The 20,456-nt window shown below is 29.4% G+C and overlaps 1 protein-coding gene across 1 annotated transcript; it reads right to left on the minus strand.

Annotated features, from left to right (window-relative positions):
- Positions 1–80: 80 nt before the first annotated feature.
- LOC129984919 (uncharacterized) lies at positions 81–11,604 on the minus strand. The gene is made up of 6 exons (XM_056094868.1): positions 11,538–11,604; positions 7,823–7,979; positions 5,002–5,189; positions 4,825–4,908; positions 3,195–3,283; positions 81–434 (listed from the first exon to the last, which is right to left on the minus strand). Exons 1-6 carry the CDS (start codon positions 11,602–11,604, stop codon positions 81–83), a joined length of 939 nt encoding a protein of 312 aa, XP_055950843.1.
- Between the last annotated feature and the right edge of the window lie 8,852 nt (positions 11,605–20,456).

Raw genomic sequence — 20,456 nt, forward strand, 5'->3', positions numbered from 1 at the left:
TTTTTTATCTTTTAATATAATATTTTCTATTTCATTATCTACCATTCTGCAAATATAATTATCTAACTATTAATTTTCTATTAATATGACAATCTGTATCTATACTCACCATGCAAATGTACCATTTTGTTACTATCCACTGTTGAAGCCAAAACGAGACCATCCATCACTGCAACATGCTGTACATGACCAGCATTTTCACTCAGCTGCAGGGTGTCTGTAGTATCTTCTGTCATATAACTCAGTATGTGGAGTTTCTGTTCAGTACCGTCACCCAAAATGAGGAGATCTCCATACATTGTAAATGTTGCAAATTCAATGGAAAATATTTCCTCTAGACTGTACATACAAATCACTTTACCCCATTTCAGTTGCCATACTCTCAAACTTCCTGGTCTATCATATACTGCTGTACAAATGTGCACATCATTAACCTAAAGCAATATAAATATCAGTTAAGTTTGTTGCATCATATTGTTATATATTATTACATTACTATGTATATATTATTACATAGCTATATATTCCTGCAATGATCGATTGTTTAGAGTATTATTTGTAAAAAATGTATCTGAACAAACTAAATTAATTGTTAAATTCTTTCAATAATGCTTTGTGAATATAAGCAGGAATAATTATCAGATGATTATAACTGTTAAAGCACATTTGCAAATATTTCATTGTCCAAAGATATATTGCAAAATTTTAACAGATTAGGGAAAAAAGGTTATTTTTTTTACCATTTTTGGTCTTAGAGAAGTTCTGGTGCGGTTGAGCATAATTTTTTTATTGTGCAATAAAATCCACAACAAATGCTTATTAAATAAAGAGAACATCATTAATAAGAAGTAGAAAATATCCTTGGATTGCTGCATTTTTATTTTCTTTTTAAATAATTTTTGGCACAGCTTAGCTAATACTAGCCCTTTTGCTATAAAAAAACACAATCAGTTTAGAAATAATTTAATGCTTTAAAAAAAAGGAGTAACTGATTCAATAGATAGATGCTTTTTAGCTAAGATTAAATTGTTTTCATTCAAGGTGTATTGGGTGAAAATTAGACTTGATTACAGTGATTAATAGTTTTATGAAATCTTTGATTTATGAAGTATTAACCCTTTATTTTCCAAATTATGTTGCCATCAATTTTTTAACTTCATTTTTGTACCAGTAGTTAAGTTTTCTTGCAGAATAATTCCAGGGAACCCAAGAAAAATATTTTAATTAATAGAAATATCTTGATTAATTTAATTATTAATTAAATATTTTTACTTCCTACTTTTAGCTTATATTAACCTTGCTATTTGGGTTACATTCTCCATATTCTTTAGAATACCATCAGCAAAAATTGTCATATTACGAAGATATAAGCCAGATTTAAATGGTACTTTTAAGTACTGTCAGTAAATAAAGGGATAAAGCATTATTTCATTTTAAAATTGATTTAACAGAATACAATTTATTATAGTGTATGATATTTTGTTTGGAAATTATAAAATAAATCTAAGAATGGATTAAATCTTAACATTTTTAGACCTAGATATCATATTAAAAAAAAGAAATAGAAAAAAATTTCAAGTTATATAAATTCTTTATTATTATTTAGGTTTTTCCTGTTTAAAAAGGAACTGAATATAAATGTTTTGAATATCATTACAACTGATTTCAATCATTATTTGCTCATACTTTACCATTAAAATTATCATTATAATACTATTTCATTCATAACTGAGTTTTTCAAAAAAAAAAAAAAAATCTATAATGCATAAAACAAGTTACAAGAAAAAGTTAGTGATTATACATTCTGCTGAATTGGAAAATATTAATTTGACATATCATATTTCTATTATTATTATTTTTAAAGTCTTGTATGCCTTTTCTTCCATCATGTACTAATCTTTAATTGGATAATTTTTATACCATTAAAATTACTCATCAACAAAGATAATAATTAAAAAAATACTTAAGATACATTGATTGATCAATAAGGCTAGGTAAAAGTTCTATGTTAAATTTACTAACAGAAGCTTTATATTCTCCAAGCATTGCATTTAAATATATTGTGTGTTGCTAAACAACTGTTATGGAGCTGAAGATATTGCTGAATATTAACAAACATTGTTAAATGACTCATATTTATGACTAGAATGAAATTTTTGGAATGCTTGTCAGTATGATTTTGTTATGTTTCCAAGCCTTGAACTATCAAGCTCTGAACTGTGAATATTTGGTGAGTGCATTTCTCCATTTGGCTGAAATCAGCTGAACCAAAGTTCGTATGCTGAGAGTTATTGGCACTATTTGCCTATAAACCTTGGCATGTGAGTACTGAAAGATCTTTCATTTTCATTCGTAAGCATTGAACAATCTTGCACTTTCAAGCTGAATAAAATTGTGAGCTTTATAGGCTATGCTTTCAAAATGAAAAGGTCTTATTAAAGTTCCAAATTCATTTTTAATTTGAAGTGTTAACAGCATTTTATCTGTACTTGTAAAACAATGTTTCCATTGAATAATACCATTTTAGTTCAGACTGAAAAAATATTACTGTTTGGTAATAAGTCTATTGTTATCGTTGATTTCTTAATCCAAATTCTGATGAAGTGTGCTATTTTTCTGAAATTCGGGTTTATGTTCTGAAGAGACATCAAATGAGATACATTCAATGTGGAGCAAATAAAAGATATTGCAGATAAAAAAAATTTATAAAAGTCCTCTTCAATTCACCTTTGTGATTACTATCAGTATATTTTAAGATTAACTTTTCAACAATGTTGTAATTTATTTTGAGCTTTTTATTCTTACAATAATGTATGTATCATTTTTAAGTGTGACCAAGAATAAAATTGAAAAGTCAATCAAAGGAGTATTGTAAGATGTAGATCTGAGTAATCAGAGGTGGGACCTGAAGTAGTTGTAAGATCCTGACTTCAGGGCCAGATGTGAGGCCGCGGTGGCCTGTTGATAAGGTCTCGGCTTCGGAACCGGAGGGTTTCAGGTTCGAGACCCGATTCCATTGAAGAACCGTCGTTTAAGGGGGTCTGTTGCACGTTAAATTCGTCCTGACCAAACGACCTCCCGCTGGTGTGGTGTAGAGAGGGAGGTGCCAGCTCAGGTGTCGTCCTCGTCATCTGACCGCTGTTCAAACGGGGCGTTAATATAACTAAATTAAACTCAGGGCTAGATGTACTTACCATTAAAGCGTCTATAGGATCGTTATGTGCTACAATGCTGCAGTATAACTGTCCAGTCGATACATGATGAACATCTAAGTGGCCTTTATCTGAAAAATAGAGAATAAATTATATATAATGTTTATATTTTTATCTATTAAGCATTACTATAAAAATTATAGATATGTGCCAAAATTAGGAACTAATTGACTATGGAATGTCTTTTATTTTATTTATTAATAATCTTTATAGAATAAACTCGGCGAACTTTTTCATAAAACTTAAATACTGTGTGATCATAATTTATGCTTAAGAATAACGATTTACTTCATTTTTATTTTGTTTGAATGCTGTTTATGAAGAATTAAGAATTTGCTCCTGTTATAAACCACTAACCATGCAATTTTCTGTTGTCAACCATTTTAAATATTTGTAATTATAATATCAAATAATAAAATTTCATACAGCAGAATCATTTAATCACTACACATGAAATTGCTGTTGCGTTGTTGATAAGCAAAGGAACTATGTATCGCATAAACCAACAAAAAACTTGGTTATGTTAAAGTTTGTGTATAATGGGTGCCCAAGCATCTATGGCCTTCAGCAACCCTGGAATCCATATACTGCCGCATCCACTCCCTTTTTACATGCTGAGAACAATGTTTCAATATCAACAACGAGTTGTACTGCTTCACATGAACTGTAATTATTATGTTCTTTAAAAAAAAAATCATACAACTATAATCTCCTTTTCACCACCTTATATGCTGAGTATGTGGACCTAATGTACGTTAAGCACTTAGATGTTTTGCTTTTTTTTTAGTATTTAATTAGATGGCTGTTCCGTTTTTGGGATATGTTGCCCTACTGATTCAAGTGAAAATTCATCGAATACTTGTAATTTTGTGATATTTATCATATAAGTGTCTTCGGATATTTTAACATTAAACCTATCGCCATTAGAAAACGGTCATTTAACCGTTCATCGTAGGTTTAGCGTTAACATAAGCTTATAAGTATGAGAAGCGATAAATCGATGCACAAATATGACAAAGTAAATCTACTTTATATATATATAATTACAGTCAGTCACCCCATTACCACAGAACTAAGCCGTATAAACAGGGATTATTGTGATTGGAATTAAAAGCGCATTCAATTCGCTGTTTTAAAAGTTAGATGTATGGTGCCTTGTAGGATTACCGATTAGATCATGATCAAAATTGCAGGTCCTCTCTTGATTAAGTCTGAAAACAATATGTGTTTACGATGCAGATCATTCTTTTACTTACCCAAATGCTGTTAAATTGAAATTTAATTTAAGTCGGATTTTTATATTATGATTGTTTCAATTATAAGAAGAAAAGTAAAAATTAATTTCTGATTCAATTACAATAATTCTAAACGGCGTGTCCAGTGACTTTGTTTGAATTTCAAAATATCACTGAAATGTGCTTTCGCGATATTCAAGTTCATGCCAAAATTAAAAGCAAATGAATTTGTAAATGATATGGAAGAACTTATTGAAAATTTTTATTCTTTTTGTATCTGATCGAAATTTCCTAAAACCTATTTCCAATGGCAATAAAGAAATCGCAATTTTTCTTGGAAAAAAAAATTATACTTGAATATAATATTGAATGCTTACGATTTCCAATCGCTGCAAGTTTGTTCGACATAATGCCCATGCACGTTATGACGTTCTCTGTTTCTATTTTTCTAATTTCTGTGCCTGAAAAACAAATCACGTGTTGTAATTTGCCTTGTTGAAAAATTCTAAAAGAACTATATTTGAAAAACAACAATTTAAGTAAATTTCGGAAACCTTTCCGGAGAGACCATTCCCGTATGCTTCCATCTTCAGATGAACTAATGACTGTTAATTCAGCTGAACAAGGCTCTGAAGGATCGGCGCCTTGAAGTTTTATCCCTGTGACAGGAGCAGTATGGCCGACGAATCTTCGAATGACCACCTCTTTTGTTGCATCCCAGACCTTTATATCATGGTCTCGCCTTAGAAAGGGGGAAGATCTAATTAGTTTTACTTTTATCATTTACTCTTTATGATCGTTATGGCGTGTATATTTAATCCTGGATATGGATTGTGTTAAATTGAGTACATATTTCAATTTCATTATAATGCTGTCTTGAGTTGCCTTGAGAAATTAACTTTTCTGAGACCTAATGTATTCGTCTGATTTGAAGTTTGTTAGTGCCCGCTGAGGTGCCAATCAGGTTATTAGAGGCACTTATGGTCAATATTTTAATCGTAGGTCAGAGGGATATCAAAATACAGCCAAAATATGTGTGCACTATCCGACAGCTTTGAATGCCCTTATCTTGTGTACAGGAGATTTGCATACAGGTTTTAAACATTCAATGAATCATCCATTGTTCATCGGCTGGAATAATTAGTGCATGTTCGTTAACTGTTATAATTTTACCAAGTAAATACAGAAAGAAAATACTTTGGTATTTGAATTAAGGCAAATTGTCGGTTTTAACCGTGACTAAAAAACGCCAAAAAAAAAAAAAAAAAAAAAAAAAAAAAGATTTTGGCAGTTTGGCTTTTTTTTTTTTTTTTTTTTTCTCCCCTTTATAAACTGACGAAATTTTTTCTTGGCACTTTTTGGACGAATTAAGTTTCAAAATTTAAACAACGAAATTGCGAATGCACTCAAATAACTAAGTTAATAAATGGAATGTTTGCTTAAAACACACAAATCAATTAAATTAATTGTTATTAATGCTTTTAGTCTTAGATTTGTCTCCCAAATCTGATAATTACAGCTGACTTTTAAAATGATGTAAATGCTTCAAGAATTTGTTCTTATTGATATCACAGTCGGTTGTCGAATGATTATTGATTGTTAATTTTATGATTTGTACGCGTATAACCCATTACAAAAGTTATACAATCATTATATGGCATTATAAATATCACGAATCCCCTACATACATTATTCCTGGATCATTCATTGGGATAGTAAGAAGAAATGGCGTCATAGTAATTTGCATTTTTCGTCCATATTTAACGCTAATCCCATTTGGCGATCAGTTGGTTCACTAGGATAAGTTAAAATTTTTAAGTAAGTATTATATCTAACTTGTTCGTAATGACTTCTTCAGCAAGGTATTTCTAAGCTTCAAATTTTGGTAGATATATAATTCATACTTTGAAGTTTTATGATATTCTATTCATTTTACTATACATTTTTTATTTTTATTTATTTATTTGCTAGCTCCCCTAAAGTTTGTAAAAAAAAAGGATACACCGTAGCAATGCAATCAATTTTCTAACCAAAAACAGTGTAAAATCTGGCCCTTTTTTTTACATTTGCAGTATTTTAAATATAAATTTAAATCTTACAAATTATTCTAAAATTTAAGAAAATATGCCGCTTGCTTTTTCTGTAATCTTCTTTGACAGCTATAATTTGTGTTCAGAATAGGGTTGTAATTCAAATTTTAAAACAAAACAAACAAAAAAACTACAACTTTAATAGTGATTTTTATCAAGGGTTTTGATTTTCTTCCAAATTCTTGAGCTTTTGTATTATCAATCGCTTGTGACACCTTTAATATTTACTCATAATTCTTACGATTCTTGTTGCAAAATATGCTAAAAATATCCTTTTTTAAATTGACTAAACATATAATACAGCAAATTATTACAAGTAAAAATTAAATAAGTGTAATGGTATCATGACGGCTTCTGCTTGAACCCCCGGAATAAAATTTGCCCCCTGAAAATCGATACATCTCCTTTGAAAATTCAAATTAAAAACAAAATTTGAAAGGTTTATTTTTAAAAAATTGAAATCTGCTATCACAAATTTCGAGTTATCGTGTGAGAACGTTATTTTTTTTAAGTCACTTGGTATCAATCCGACAGAAAAAAATCATATTCTCACATGTCTTATATTTCGCAATCACCAACAATTACAAAAACGATGGTTTTTGACCATCTCAAAATCAATCGAATTCTAATTTTTTTTTTCGTATAAAACCATTTAATCCTATTTTAAACAATCACGTGATTATCAGATTACACATACTTCGATATTTTGAAAATGATGGAGGGGGAAGGGTTCCCCCTGCATCTCAAAATCGTTCGAGATCCAAAACTTTTTTGACAGCTTAAAAAAATTGAATGAAAATTATGTACATTTATTCTTTGAGTGATAACTGCTTACAATCCTGCCCTTTATTAGCCGGACAGGAGAATCGGGTACATGACGGGCATTCGCGCCAATTTGTAACTTTTTGTTGGCGATAAGTAACCAAATGTGTTCTTTATCATTTTTTAACAACCCTAAAAGCGAAAAATTCGTGCCTTGAAACCAATAAATCGCCAATTTTTTGTCCGTGCATTTTGTGGCTTCAGAAACCTCAAACCGAAACAACATCATATTCTGACATGATAAAAAAAAAAAAAAAAAAAAAATTCTAAGAAAATGTAAAAATGTTGTCAAAAATTAGTGAAAATATTTGTAGGAAAGACGGACAAATGAAAAATTTGGATTTTGAGCAATGGCGAGCGAATCAACTGTTGAATTGTAAGAAATTTGCTAGCTGCTTATTGGAAAAAATCATCACTTCATAACTGCTTTTCGTACAAAAAGAAACTTCGATTTCAAACTTACCCAGCAGTGATTATAAATTCACCGTTGGTATCTACGAAATCTATAAAACTGCATTCTTCCAGAAAGTGAAATGATTTGTGAATAGGTTCATTTTGAGACTGCTCTTGTGGATCTGTGCAAAATTCTTCGCCTTCACTTTCATCATGTTCGCCGGGTTCTTCAAAAGAAAAATAAGTTGTTAAATTAAAAAAGGTTAGGTTATTATTTACTTGCATGAAACAGAATTAGATGCTTGTCGGTTATAACGGCGACCAAAATCCGCCAAGAAAACATTTCGCAATTTGGCGATTTCTATTGGCAACATGTGATTCGCACATGATTATATATATATATGCACTTGAGTATATTTTTATAATTTGGAAAAAAAATTTCTTGGTGCTTTTTGGCCGCCTTTATATCAGATAAGTACCCATAATAATACTAAAATCAAAATGACTTGTTTATGATTTCATGTATTTTGAGAGAAGTATAGTTAAGAAAGAGTACAATTAAAAAAGTATTATTAATATTTTATGTGCAATTTACTATTTTAATTGGTACTGAACTAAAATAATATAAAGTTTATACATTGCATGTATAAAATTTATTTATGCACTAGATTTAATGCTACAATGAATCATATAGCCATTTGGCTATACGTTTTGATTTATATTGGTTATACAAGCTTCGCATGACTGTTCCAACGGGAAACAATGAGTATTTGGAAATCTTCTTTTAAACTTTTTATAAACATTTGTTGAAAAGACCTATATATTGGCAACAACGGTACTAGAATTAGAATTATACTAGGAAGAAAAGTATCAAAATTGTAGTTGTATAAATAATACTGCCATTAAAAATACTATCATTTTTTTTTTTTTTTTTTGCATTATACAAATTGCAAAAAGGCACCATACCATATTGGCAAAAAGATATTTTTTATTGCAGAATTGTTAAAATGTGATTTGTGTTACTTGGATAGAGTTTTAGTCAGAAAGTATTATTTTCATTTTTTTTTTTAATGTTGCGGGGGGAGAAAATTTTTTTTTATAATAATTTTCTTAAATTATATGCAACTATTCAAAACGCACATTTCCTTTGCAAAAAAAAAAAAAAAAAAAAAAAAAAAAGTCATGCATTCTAGCTTTAGCATATATCTAGTTCAAGCCAACAAAACATTTGTTGCACATTTAATTTATTGTATTGTTTATTGTGATCTCAGTTTAAAGGGAGATTCCAAGTTATACTGCACATCTGGAAATAGGACGTATCGATAAATAAATAATCAACAATAATTTCTCCTATTTCAGGTGAAAAAATGTCGTAGTAAGGGCGATATTTCTAAATATGCATCTTACTAATGACATTTGTTATAGGTCATTTAAAATCGCTGCCATAGCTTCTAAATTTTATGTGCTTTTATAAACGCTTTCTTACTTTATTTTGTACTAAAAAAATATTGTTAATATGAAAAAAAAATCGAATTTGAGATTTTAATAAATCTGTACGTTTCGGGATACTTATTAACTAACGGTGAAAAAGCCAAAACTCGCCAAATGTAGTACCAAAACCAAATTGTCATTGCAGTTTTATAAACGCGCTTCTAACTTACGAGAAGAAAACAAGCTTCTGTTTACGCAATTGATATTAAAAGATGTCTAATGTTATGAATGAAAAAAAAAAGAAGTCAAAATTATGTCCAACGAATCGCCAATCCTTCACCGTTAATTAATTACCCATTTCAGACCCCTTAGTCCGGTTGGAGGAGTAGGGAATGGAATTTTATTTATTGGTTTACCAATGAACGCAGTAACTAATTCATAATAAACTAAATAAAGGAAATTCACTATGAATTTCATCATCAAGATCATACATCTTTGGCAAGTTTTGGATGTAATTTGTTAAAGGGGTAGAATTTTATAATGTATATTTGTTTCTGTTCATTATATTGCGAAGCTGAAATCATTTCTTATGATATTGTTTGAGATAATTGAGGAGAGATGTCGTTCATGTTGTTTTTAGATGTCATTATTTTCCTGACCTGATATTTTTGTTAAACAACTATATCTGGGTATGTATATTGCGAGATTATGCTATGAAAGATATTTAAATGTTGGAAATTCTTTATAATTATAAATATTCTTCAGCACTATTGTTCTAATGCGTAATTGATAATGAAAACACATTTTTAAAGCAACGTTTTTCTTTGAAAGTCGAGACTGTATAAAACTCAAAGCCGCAAGCAGTTTGAAAAAAATTTTTAGTATATCAAAATCTTAAATATTTGTTTAATGTTGGAAGAGATCCATGAAAAGAATCGATCTGCTTATCAGATTTTACGGCTCCCGGTTTTACTTGGTGATTTTTAGATTACGCCAAGACTGCCAAGCTCCATTATACATAAGATGTCAAGATATTGCGTTCCTGGGTTCATTCGGGGATTTTCAAATTACGCTAAAGTCACTAACGGCGAGTTTGGCGACAATTTGCATTTTTTTGCGATTTATTACAGGAGTCGTATTTAGAATTTTGACACGATTCCTGATTGATTTGATTGTTTGTCATGCATATATGTCTGATTTATCTGTTCATGCAAATATGTGCGAGAAGACTCAATTGTAGCGAGCTAAATCAATAAAAAAAATAAATCTTAATTAATTTTTGACATCAAATAGACATTCAATATTAAATTTTGGACCCAGTTGTTATAAGAAGTCCGAGTTAAATGTCCCAAATTATGAACATGTACAGATTCTAGTTTAGAAAAAATTACGCATTGATTTATTTACATGGAAATGTTCAGCCATATTCTCTACCAAAGAAATATTAAGCTAGCAATATGATGGGTTTTGCTCTACTTGGCGAGTAAAGACTAATACAGCAGTTTCATAAAAATGACAAAGTTTTGAATGAATCGTAAACAGTACTAAAATTATTAAATTTTATTTATCAATTTCTGTTTGTTCAATTCTCGTGCTAACCAAGATTATTATTTTCTCGTATACAGTTTAGAGAAAGTACAGCAATCATCAGAAAACTCGAATTCGTCTTAATAATGAATCTCCACGTTTCAGATCTTCCTTCGCTTGAAAAATACATTTTTGGAAAATATCCGTTTTACTTTTTGTGACAAGGATAACTCAAAAATACTTTGAGTTAGACCCTTGAAATTTGGTATATGATGGTATATCTTTACGCCACATTTTCTGATTTCTATCAAATTTTGAGTAAAATATATTCAGAGGAAGTTCTTCTGTTCGAATATAAGTTAACATGAGAGCTAGATACATAAAATTCGGTACAGAGATTTCATATTTGTAGTGTAGACATCAGTCAAAATTTGAGCGAAAACCAACTACGGGTGACTGGCTGTAGGTTTGTACTTTCAGAAACATGTAAATGGAATAACTCAAATATGCAAATATGATATCGAATTAGATATGGGATTTTGTGTCTACAAGTGCAATTTTGTGCTGAGTTTGTTTCAATCGATTGAGGAAATCCTATCAAAAGCGCAAACTTATTTTCAGTTGCTATTAACCGCCTAAAAACTCGCCAAGGATGACCTGGTAGAGTCAGAAAAATGCTAAATCCACGCCAAAAGATAGTATTTCGTAGTTATTGTACTCCAATGCCATGCAAGGCATTCTCTGGCATTAATAGAGAGTATGCCATAAGTATTAGAGAGACTACTCCCGCTGATTTAATTTAAAAATCGTTTTAAATAAAAACATACCTTCTTGAGAATCGGTGTCTTCAGAATTCAGTGCACTGTAATCACCAGCAGCTCCGGTGTCCCACATTATTAGATCAGACCTTCAGGAAAAGAACGTTTGTTTTGAATGGCGAAATGTTCCAAGAAATATTAGGACTAGTTGAACCTTTTAAAAGGTTACTTTTTTCATGTAATGGTGTATTAAAATATTTTTAGGACTGAGATAGACTTAATAAAAGTTATTCATTTAGCTTATTAGATAAATTTAATTTGGATAATTAATTAATCAATAACTTAGTAAAAAATCAAGACACATTATTTTGGGTGAGATAAGAAACTGAAACTTTTAGATTTCTGTTTTAAAAAATTTGAAAGAATTTATGCCAACCTATATCATTGCATACAAAGATTAATGAATTTGACGGTAAGTGTATCTTCTATAACTCTAGAAAGGGTTAAACAAAAGTTATTTTTTAATTCTATGTTTAATATGAACGAGAACACTTTTTCGCTTGAATCTCCATTATCTTCTAAAAAGAGATTTTTTTGTCCCCCAAAGGATTGGACATTTTTCCTAACAAAGTATGGAATGGCTTTAATTCTGTTTGTCAGTTTCAAATGCCAGCATAGTCCAAATAAATAATATATAATAATTTTATGGGAACTATACATTAATTTTAAAAACATCATATAACAGAAAAGAGTAAGAACAATAAAAAAGCTGAATGTTTTCTTTCTGCCACTTCGTATCTCTTCTCTACTACCATTTGAACTACTCCCGAAGAATATCTTATCCTGGATGCAATAAACTATAGGCAGGCAGATAAAAGAATATATTCAAAAACAATTTCTGTGAAACAGTCTTAGTGCACTTGGGAAAAATATTGACTTGAACAGTCTTGCTTGACTTGCACTTGAAACAGTCTTGGTTTGCCCGCCCTTTGAAAGAACAATCACTCCTTCAGAGGGCGTACATGTGTTGTGGTCTTGTTATTTTGGGTTAGCGAAAAAATTTAAACACACGCATATATATATTTTCAGTTTAGATATAGACTTAATAAAAATTTACCATTCGCAACCGTATTCTAATTTGATAAAATTTGCTCTTCTTTCAGGGTTGGAATAAGTATGAAAAAAAAGATGCATTAATTAATCATGATAAATTAAAATTCAATAAAAATCACTATTTTTAAAATAGAAGTCAAGACCGTCGTATCTACTTTTACCAATCATCATTGGGCTCAAGGAAAAAAAAGAGAGAGAGAGAATGGGAGAAAGTTCGTAGCCTGTATAATTTTCTACTCGATTCCTTTATAATATTATTTTAATAAGTCTCCGATAAATTAAATCAAGATTTCTGAAGTTCAATCCCTTTTCGAAGAAAAAAAATATTTACATTATCTCCAACAAACTTTTTTTTAATATTCCTGTTTTAAAACATGTGTAAAAACTTAAATTAAATATTATTCTCTTTAAATATTAATTAAGAATTCAAATTAGTTTAAGCTCTGTTTTGATATATTTATAATTTTATACCATATTAATTTCCATTGAAGGAGCATAATGCTTAAAATAAAAATATTAACTATTGAAGAAAAGAAAGAAAAATGTCTCGGTTAGAATATTGGAGGATATAGAAATCTTTCGTAATGCATTTTTGTTAAGAATTTTTTGTTCTTCAAAATGAAAATGACTGAAAAAATTTAGACAGGAATTCAAATGCAAGTATTATTTCTAGAACGTCTTTGTATATTAATTTCAGTTAAATTCTTATTTTGAATTACTTTTATTCATTATCTTATGTTGAAGAACTAACAAATAATTGATTATTCCAAAATTATGAAGAAAAATCACAATTTAAGGAACTCTGTTTTAAGCAAGTATTTTCCCCCCTTAGTTTTGTGCAATGTTTTCTTATTGATTACTTTTAATTTATTGTAATTTAACATTTTAAAGATCAGCTGTAAATATGTATAGTAATAAAAGATTTTACGATACTTTTTATTATTTCTTAAATCTTTTGAAGACGCAATGTTCAATTTAATTTTAATGTAATGTTTACACCTGTGCTATTAATATCCCAAATAATAATTTTTTCAGTAGCTAAATGAAGTGTTTGATAATGATGATTGTATTTAAAACATTTATTTAGTTCAGGAAAGATATCGTCTGCGAATTTTTTAAACATTTGATTCTAGTATTTGCTATTTTTGAGTTTGGCAACATTCGTAATTATTATTTTCATTTTTTAATGTAAAAATCGTTTGCTCTTTTTCTTTCGTGTGAGTTCCAGAATTCTAATTTTATGAAGGCATTCATTTATGTAAAGTTAATTTGTAAAAATTATATTAGAAGATTAATTAATCTTGATATTTTCCAAGTAAATTTCTATTTCATGTGACGTTCGTGCTCTTTTAAGGTTAGATAGATTTTTATCTTAAAATAACGACATTAGGTAAGTTTCGATATTCTGAATTACTATTATATGTTATATAACAGATAATTTTTCAGTTGAAATCTAATTCTTCACGAGTGAAAAGATGATGCATTTATGAATCTGAAAGTGATTTATATTTTCAAGAAATGCACTATAACAAATTATATAATTTTTTTGTGGGTAGCCGTCATCCTTAATAAACATTATTCAATCAAGTATGCAATAGCTATGTTATTGGAAAACTTTGGTCTTTTTATTGGTATATACAGTGACTCAAAAAATTGAGAGTACACCTTACGTTTACTTGATAAATGCGACTTTCAATATAAATAACACATTACCGGAAAGTGCAAACTTGTTTTTATTTTTATACATAACAAATGGATTAATTTAGAGTAAAAATAAAGAAAAACCAAGGAAAAACTTCTAAATTGAAAATTTTCAGAAGCATTTTAAATAAACATACGCAGAATTTTGCCTCAAAAATTGAGAATACACCAATAAAATTTTTGCAATATCACGCATAGAAACAAAGTGTCACTATTAAATGGCATGTCTTTTGGCTCTTATAATGGTCTCTAAATGTCATGGTACCGATTCGACCCATTTTTGGTGGTGTCTGAAGATATTTTCCCCCATTCTTCTTGTACCACTTGTTTTAAATGGGTTTTGTTTCTAATTTTGTATTTTTGAATCACTTTTTTGAGTATGGCCTACGAATATTCTATGGCATTGATGTCAGGGTACTGTGGTGGTGTGTGTAACTGTTGTTTACAATGAAAAAGACATCATATTTTGACGTTACGTGCATTCTGTTTGGGGTCGTTGTCCTGCTGGAAAATGGAATTTCCATCTAAACCCAAATTTTTAACACTTTCCTTTAGATTGCTGCTACCATATGGTTCATCCAACTTGTTGCAGAAACTTTTCAAATCATAGTCAGAAGTGTAAGTGCTGAAACTGTGCTAAATGCCATTAGACAAGCTGGATATAAAAGTAGCATTGTTAGAGAGAAACCGTTCATCAACCTGTAAATTCAGAAAAAGCATTGGAAGTTTGCAAAAACCCATCAATTGAAGACCAATAACCTTTAGAAGAAATCTATATTTAGTAATGAAAGAAACCTCAACATTTTTGGCAGCGACAACCATCTTACTGTATGGAGAAAGCCTAATACTGCTTTGTATCCAAAACATTTACGTCCTACAGTTAAACGTGATGGTGACTCCGTGATGATTTGAGATTACATGGCTTCATCCGGGGTAGGAAATTTAATTTTTATAGATGACATTATAAATGATACGGTTGACTTGGATATACTTCGCAGCAATCTAAAGGAAAGTGCTAAAAATTTGGGTTTAGACGGAAATTTCATTTTCCAGTAAGACAACGACCCCAAACAGAATACACGTAATTTCAAAATATGGTGTCTTTTTCATCGTAAATAGCAGTTACACACACCACCACAGTACCCCGACATCAATGCCATTGAATATTCGTGGGCCATATTCGAAAAAGTGGTTCAAAAACACAAAATTAGAAACAAAACCCATTTAAAACAAGTGGTACAAGAAGAATGGGGTAAAATATCATCAAATACCACCAAAAATTGGTCAAATCGGTACCATGACGTTTAGAGGCCATTATAAGAGCCAAAAGACATGCAATTTAATAGTGACACTTTATTTCTATGCGTGATATTGTAAAAATTTCATTGGTGTATTCTCAATTTTTTGAGGCAAAATTCTGCGTAAGTTTATTTAAAACGCTTCTAAAAATTTTCAATTTAGAAATTTTTCGTTGATTTTTCTTTATTTTTACTCTAAATTAAACCATTTGTTATCTGTAAAAATAAAAACAAGTTTGCACTTCCCGGTAATGTGTTATTTATATTGAAAGTCGGATTTATGAAGTAAAAGTAACCTGTACTCTCAATATTTTGAGCCACTGTATATTATTGTGATTATTTCACAGGATTCATATAGAAAATGGAACATTTAACGCATTTAAAAATATTTGATAGTTTTATTTTTGTTGTGAATTTACTTTTTTAGCTTCTAGATAAAAGGAAAAAATCATAGCAGATTGTATATTATATTTCACGATTGAAATGCAAAATCCTATTATATGTTAAAAATGGTAATATTAATGTCTATATTTGAATAACTGGTAATAATAATTAAAGTTGCTTCCATATCAAAAAATTATATTGGGCACTCTTTGATATTTTTAATGTTAATAATTTGATGAAATGAAACATTGGTCTTGGCTAATGCAGAGTGGCAAGATTTGGAACCAAAATAAACGGAATTTCGCCATATGGTAAACAAATATAAAATTGTAAAACTTAAATTATCAGAATCTATGAACTAACAAATTTCATAATAAGGACTCTATTTAACATAATATCAAAAATAATGAATTATAATAAAATTAGAATTCTGAAAACTGAAGTTTCTAATAAACGCTTTTATTTTCAAAAATGAAATGATTTCGTAATTTTAGAATTACTGAATGAGAAATTTTATTGCTTTGAGAAAGTCGCTATTCATCATCTGAGTTATATTAAATCTAAATTACCTTGTTAAATATGAAACAGAATCGCATAATTTTATATGAAATTGTAGTATTTATATTTAAAAGAAAAATTATCGTAATAAAATTGTTTAAAATATATTTAATCCTTCCTTAATGATTAAAACTTCTATTGTTTCTGTTAAATTTCTTTTTGAATTTAAATCAAATCTAAACGCGTTTAAAAAATGCAGTTTTTTAAAAAAAATTAAAAGTAGAATGGCTAATGAAAAAAATACATTAAATTATAAGTAAAAAAATAAGTATGGAGTAATTTAAAATTTTTAAAAAATATCTTACCACAATTCGTTTTGCCTTTAGTTGTTTTATTCTAGCTGTTTCATTTACCAAATAAAAAAGAATATTTTCTGTTGCCATAAAGTAATTTATAAAAATGCTCGTGCAAAAAAATATCAGTTCGTTTGCTGATCATTTTCAATTAAAAAGGCTAAAAAATTGTTTAATAATGTGAAGTTTCATGTCATAAACAAATATTTATCTGACTTTTTTTAAATCTTTTTTTTTTCCTTCTTTTTCTTTAAAAAAACACGTTATTATTTGTCGAATTTTGTTATGTTATTATGTTTTTGAGTTGTGATTATATGATTGGACAATTCTGCGTAATACATAATAATTTTTAAATAAACTGTAATGGTATAATTTAAAGTGAATTATTTAATTGTTTTAAATTAAAAAAAATATTATATTTTATCATTAAATACAAAAAAAATCTACATCTGATTAATTTTCCTGAAAAATAGATAGATACTTTTACAGCTCCCTTTCTATTGGATGGAAATATGTCGATACTTAACATAGAAACTGATTTGAAATTGTGTTCATAATGCAAAATCTGAATGTTTTCAAGTTGTTTAAATTCTTTTTTTGTGAAAATACAGGATAACATTACGTGAAAGAAATGTCTGAAAAATAATTCTAAATAGTAACCTAACAAATTTAAAAATTGTTGGAGTATTAGAATTAATTTAGTTTTTAACCTTATAATACATTGCTATGAGTCTATAATGTTGTTTTCCAGCACTGTTCGTAAAAAAAAGTTCCATCGTTAAAAAAAAAAAAAAAAAAAAAAAAATAGTTATACGTATAGCTCTGTTGGATGTTCAATAGATGTGGGATCAATGATCAATTGCCCTCGGACCTGGCGCCGAATTTGGCGACAAGATGAATGATACTAGAATTTTCAGGAATCTAGAATCTTTTGGCAATAGGACCAATATAAAGCGAATTATGCTGATTCTTCGAGAACCTTCTGAGTCCTGCTTCGGAACCTATAAAAGGTCGCAGACTGAGCTGGAGTCGGTGTGTTTTGAATCGTATATATTTAGATAATCAACGACGAGTCAATTCAACGAAGTGCATACGTTGAATTGAGCTCAGGCTGTTAGTGAATTGAGAACTGAGCCATGCACTGAGTCTTGGAATCTAGCACTGAAGCAATTTCGGCCAAAGTGGGTAAGATTTTTCACCCTGAGAAAAGAAAAGACATTTAAGGTGGCCTGGCATAGCACGACAGGCAAGTGTTGGTTTTTCTATCACAAGAAAGAATTTAGGACTGGCCCGGCTTATTGGCCCTATACCAATCATGAGTAGGGGGTACCATCCAATTCTTCTTATTTAGGAATTTCGCTTGAGAGAACAGTTCTAAGTATGTGAGCTCAGCAGAAGATGAAGTCGTCAGGCTGCTTCCTTTCTTTGCAAGCCTGTCTGCTATTTCATTACCAAGTAGATCCCCATGAGATGGGATCCACTGGAAAAAATATATCAATATATTTTTCTGGTGATAAAGCAATATATCAAATTTCTTTCTTCGTATTTCAGTTATTATTTTCACATGAATTAACTGATATTCCTTTGGCAGATTCGTCCAAAATTTGGCAGAAATCTATAATTTTGAGGTTAAGATCCAAATTTTTTTTGTCTATCTCGTTGGACTTTTGATTTGTATTTACAAGACTGAAAGACAAACGCAATTCTCAAAATGAATCTTTTCAAACTGAAGCAGTTTGATACGAAAGTGTCTATTTCTGCTCGATAATATGCATTAATTTATCTTTACGGTTATTAAGAATTTTAGAATTTAGTCTCGAGGTCGATTTCTTTCTTTTTGAATATTGCAATATTTTTACACTTTGTGTATGAGAAAGTAGAAAAGAAAAGCTTAGAATAACTTATTGTGATTTAAACAAATTTGGGATTTATAAACAAAATAATTCCTAATATCTACAAAATACTAAACACTAATAGCTACAAATATGCGTGTCCATTTACTAAACGACTGATCAGCCGAAATATTTTCACATCAATTGATGGAAAGTGGGAGCGTAACGTTGCCGTTGATCTGACATCAGGACGAACTTCTACAAATTAACGATGTTAAAAAAAATCAAAGAATTGATTGAAAAATATTTCAGAATATTCAAGCCAATCTTAAGCATATCGATTGGTTTAATGAACAGGCTATTCTTACGGCTAAGAACAAAAACATTTACGAACTTATCAGTATTATTCAGTCTAACATTCAAAGCGAGGCAATCGCATGCAAGTTTGTCGACAGTGTTGTGGGAGCATATAAAACGGTTAATTATCCAACCAAATTTTTGAATTCACTCCATCAGTCAGGGATGCCACACCACGTACTGCAAATTGAAAATTAGCGTCGCCAGCAACTTCCTTTTCAGGCAAAAAATCCACAGTATAATCAAATTTATAAGTGAAAATAGAGACCTATTCTTGCCTCTATAGCTCTCAACATCAAGTTTAATACAAAAAAAAAAAAAAAAAGACTAAGGGGAAAAAAACAAGCGCAGTAGTCTCCTGTCATACATTTCAATCAAACAGATTCTCTTCATTCCCATTTCTCAAATTATTTTCCATCTGATTTTTTTAACTGCATCCTGATCTACTATATCATAAAAACAAGTGAACACAGAATATATGTATATTTTCACACATTTTATCTCCCAGCATTATATTTCTAAGTTCATTATTACAAATTATATTTCTAAGTTGAAAAATTTTGTAAACGGTCTCATCTTAATATAATTTCTTATATAATTGTAAGTTCCTTATATAGTTATTTTTGTTTCCTTTTTCTATTGTAAATATTTTGTTAAATAAAATTCCCGTAACGTGCCCACCAAACCGTTCAGTGACCAGAATGGTCACGGATATGGGGCTATGAGAGTGCTTTCTGTTCTGTAGACAATTATATGTGCATGTTCTAGAGGCGGCAAATCAGACAATTTCTATATGCGTATAGACAATAGAACAAAAAATATTGTATACCCACAAGCATTATAAAATTCATCATATTAAAAACGTACGCTTTCTCTTTTCTTTCTTTTCCATTTGACCAGACTGATCCAACTAGTTTTAGTATAAAATGTAAACTGGAAAAAATGATGCAACTCAACAAATCAATAATGTATGAAACTTTATTATTCAATAAAAAAAAGCAAGCTTCATGACAAAAAATGGTTTATCATCATGAATGGTATTACAACATTTACTTCAAAAATGACAAACAGTATTAGGAAATCAGTAACATTTTTTTTTTCGGATTGCTCCATTTTCAGGTACATTTTCAAACCTTACGAAACTTACAGTATTGATCACAACCATTATATTATATACATGTACGAGTTCTACGCATTTACAGGAATAATTAAGAATTATACACAAATTATTTATCGATATTTAATATATAACTAATGCTAATGAAAGACTTTCTTATTTACAGCACTTCCTACAGCTTCAGTCAAATAATGCATATAATATTTATTTTACATTTCATTCAAATGCAATATAAAATCCCTCTTTTTTTCCAAGATAATTGTGTTTTAGATTTCCACTTATATATAATAAATATTCAAGGAAATATACATTATATTTAAATTATTTTATATAAT

The sequence above is a fragment of the Argiope bruennichi genome, chromosome 9, assembly GCF_947563725.1.
Source record: "Argiope bruennichi chromosome 9, qqArgBrue1.1, whole genome shotgun sequence".
In the NCBI taxonomy this organism is placed as follows: Eukaryota; Metazoa; Arthropoda; class Arachnida; order Araneae; family Araneidae; genus Argiope; species Argiope bruennichi.

Coding starts and splice junctions, on each gene's coding strand:
- LOC129984919 (XM_056094868.1), bottom strand. CDS start 11,604: ATGTGGGACACCGGAGCTGCTGGTGATTACAGTGCACTGAATTCTGAA. Junction 7,980..11,537: donor AGACACCGATTCTCAAGAAG/GTATGTTTTTAT, acceptor TTTCTTTTGAAG/AACCCGGCGAACATGATGAA. Junction 435..3,194: donor ATCCTATAGACGCTTTAATG/GTAAGTACATCT, acceptor ATATTGCTTTAG/GTTAATGATGTGCACATTTG.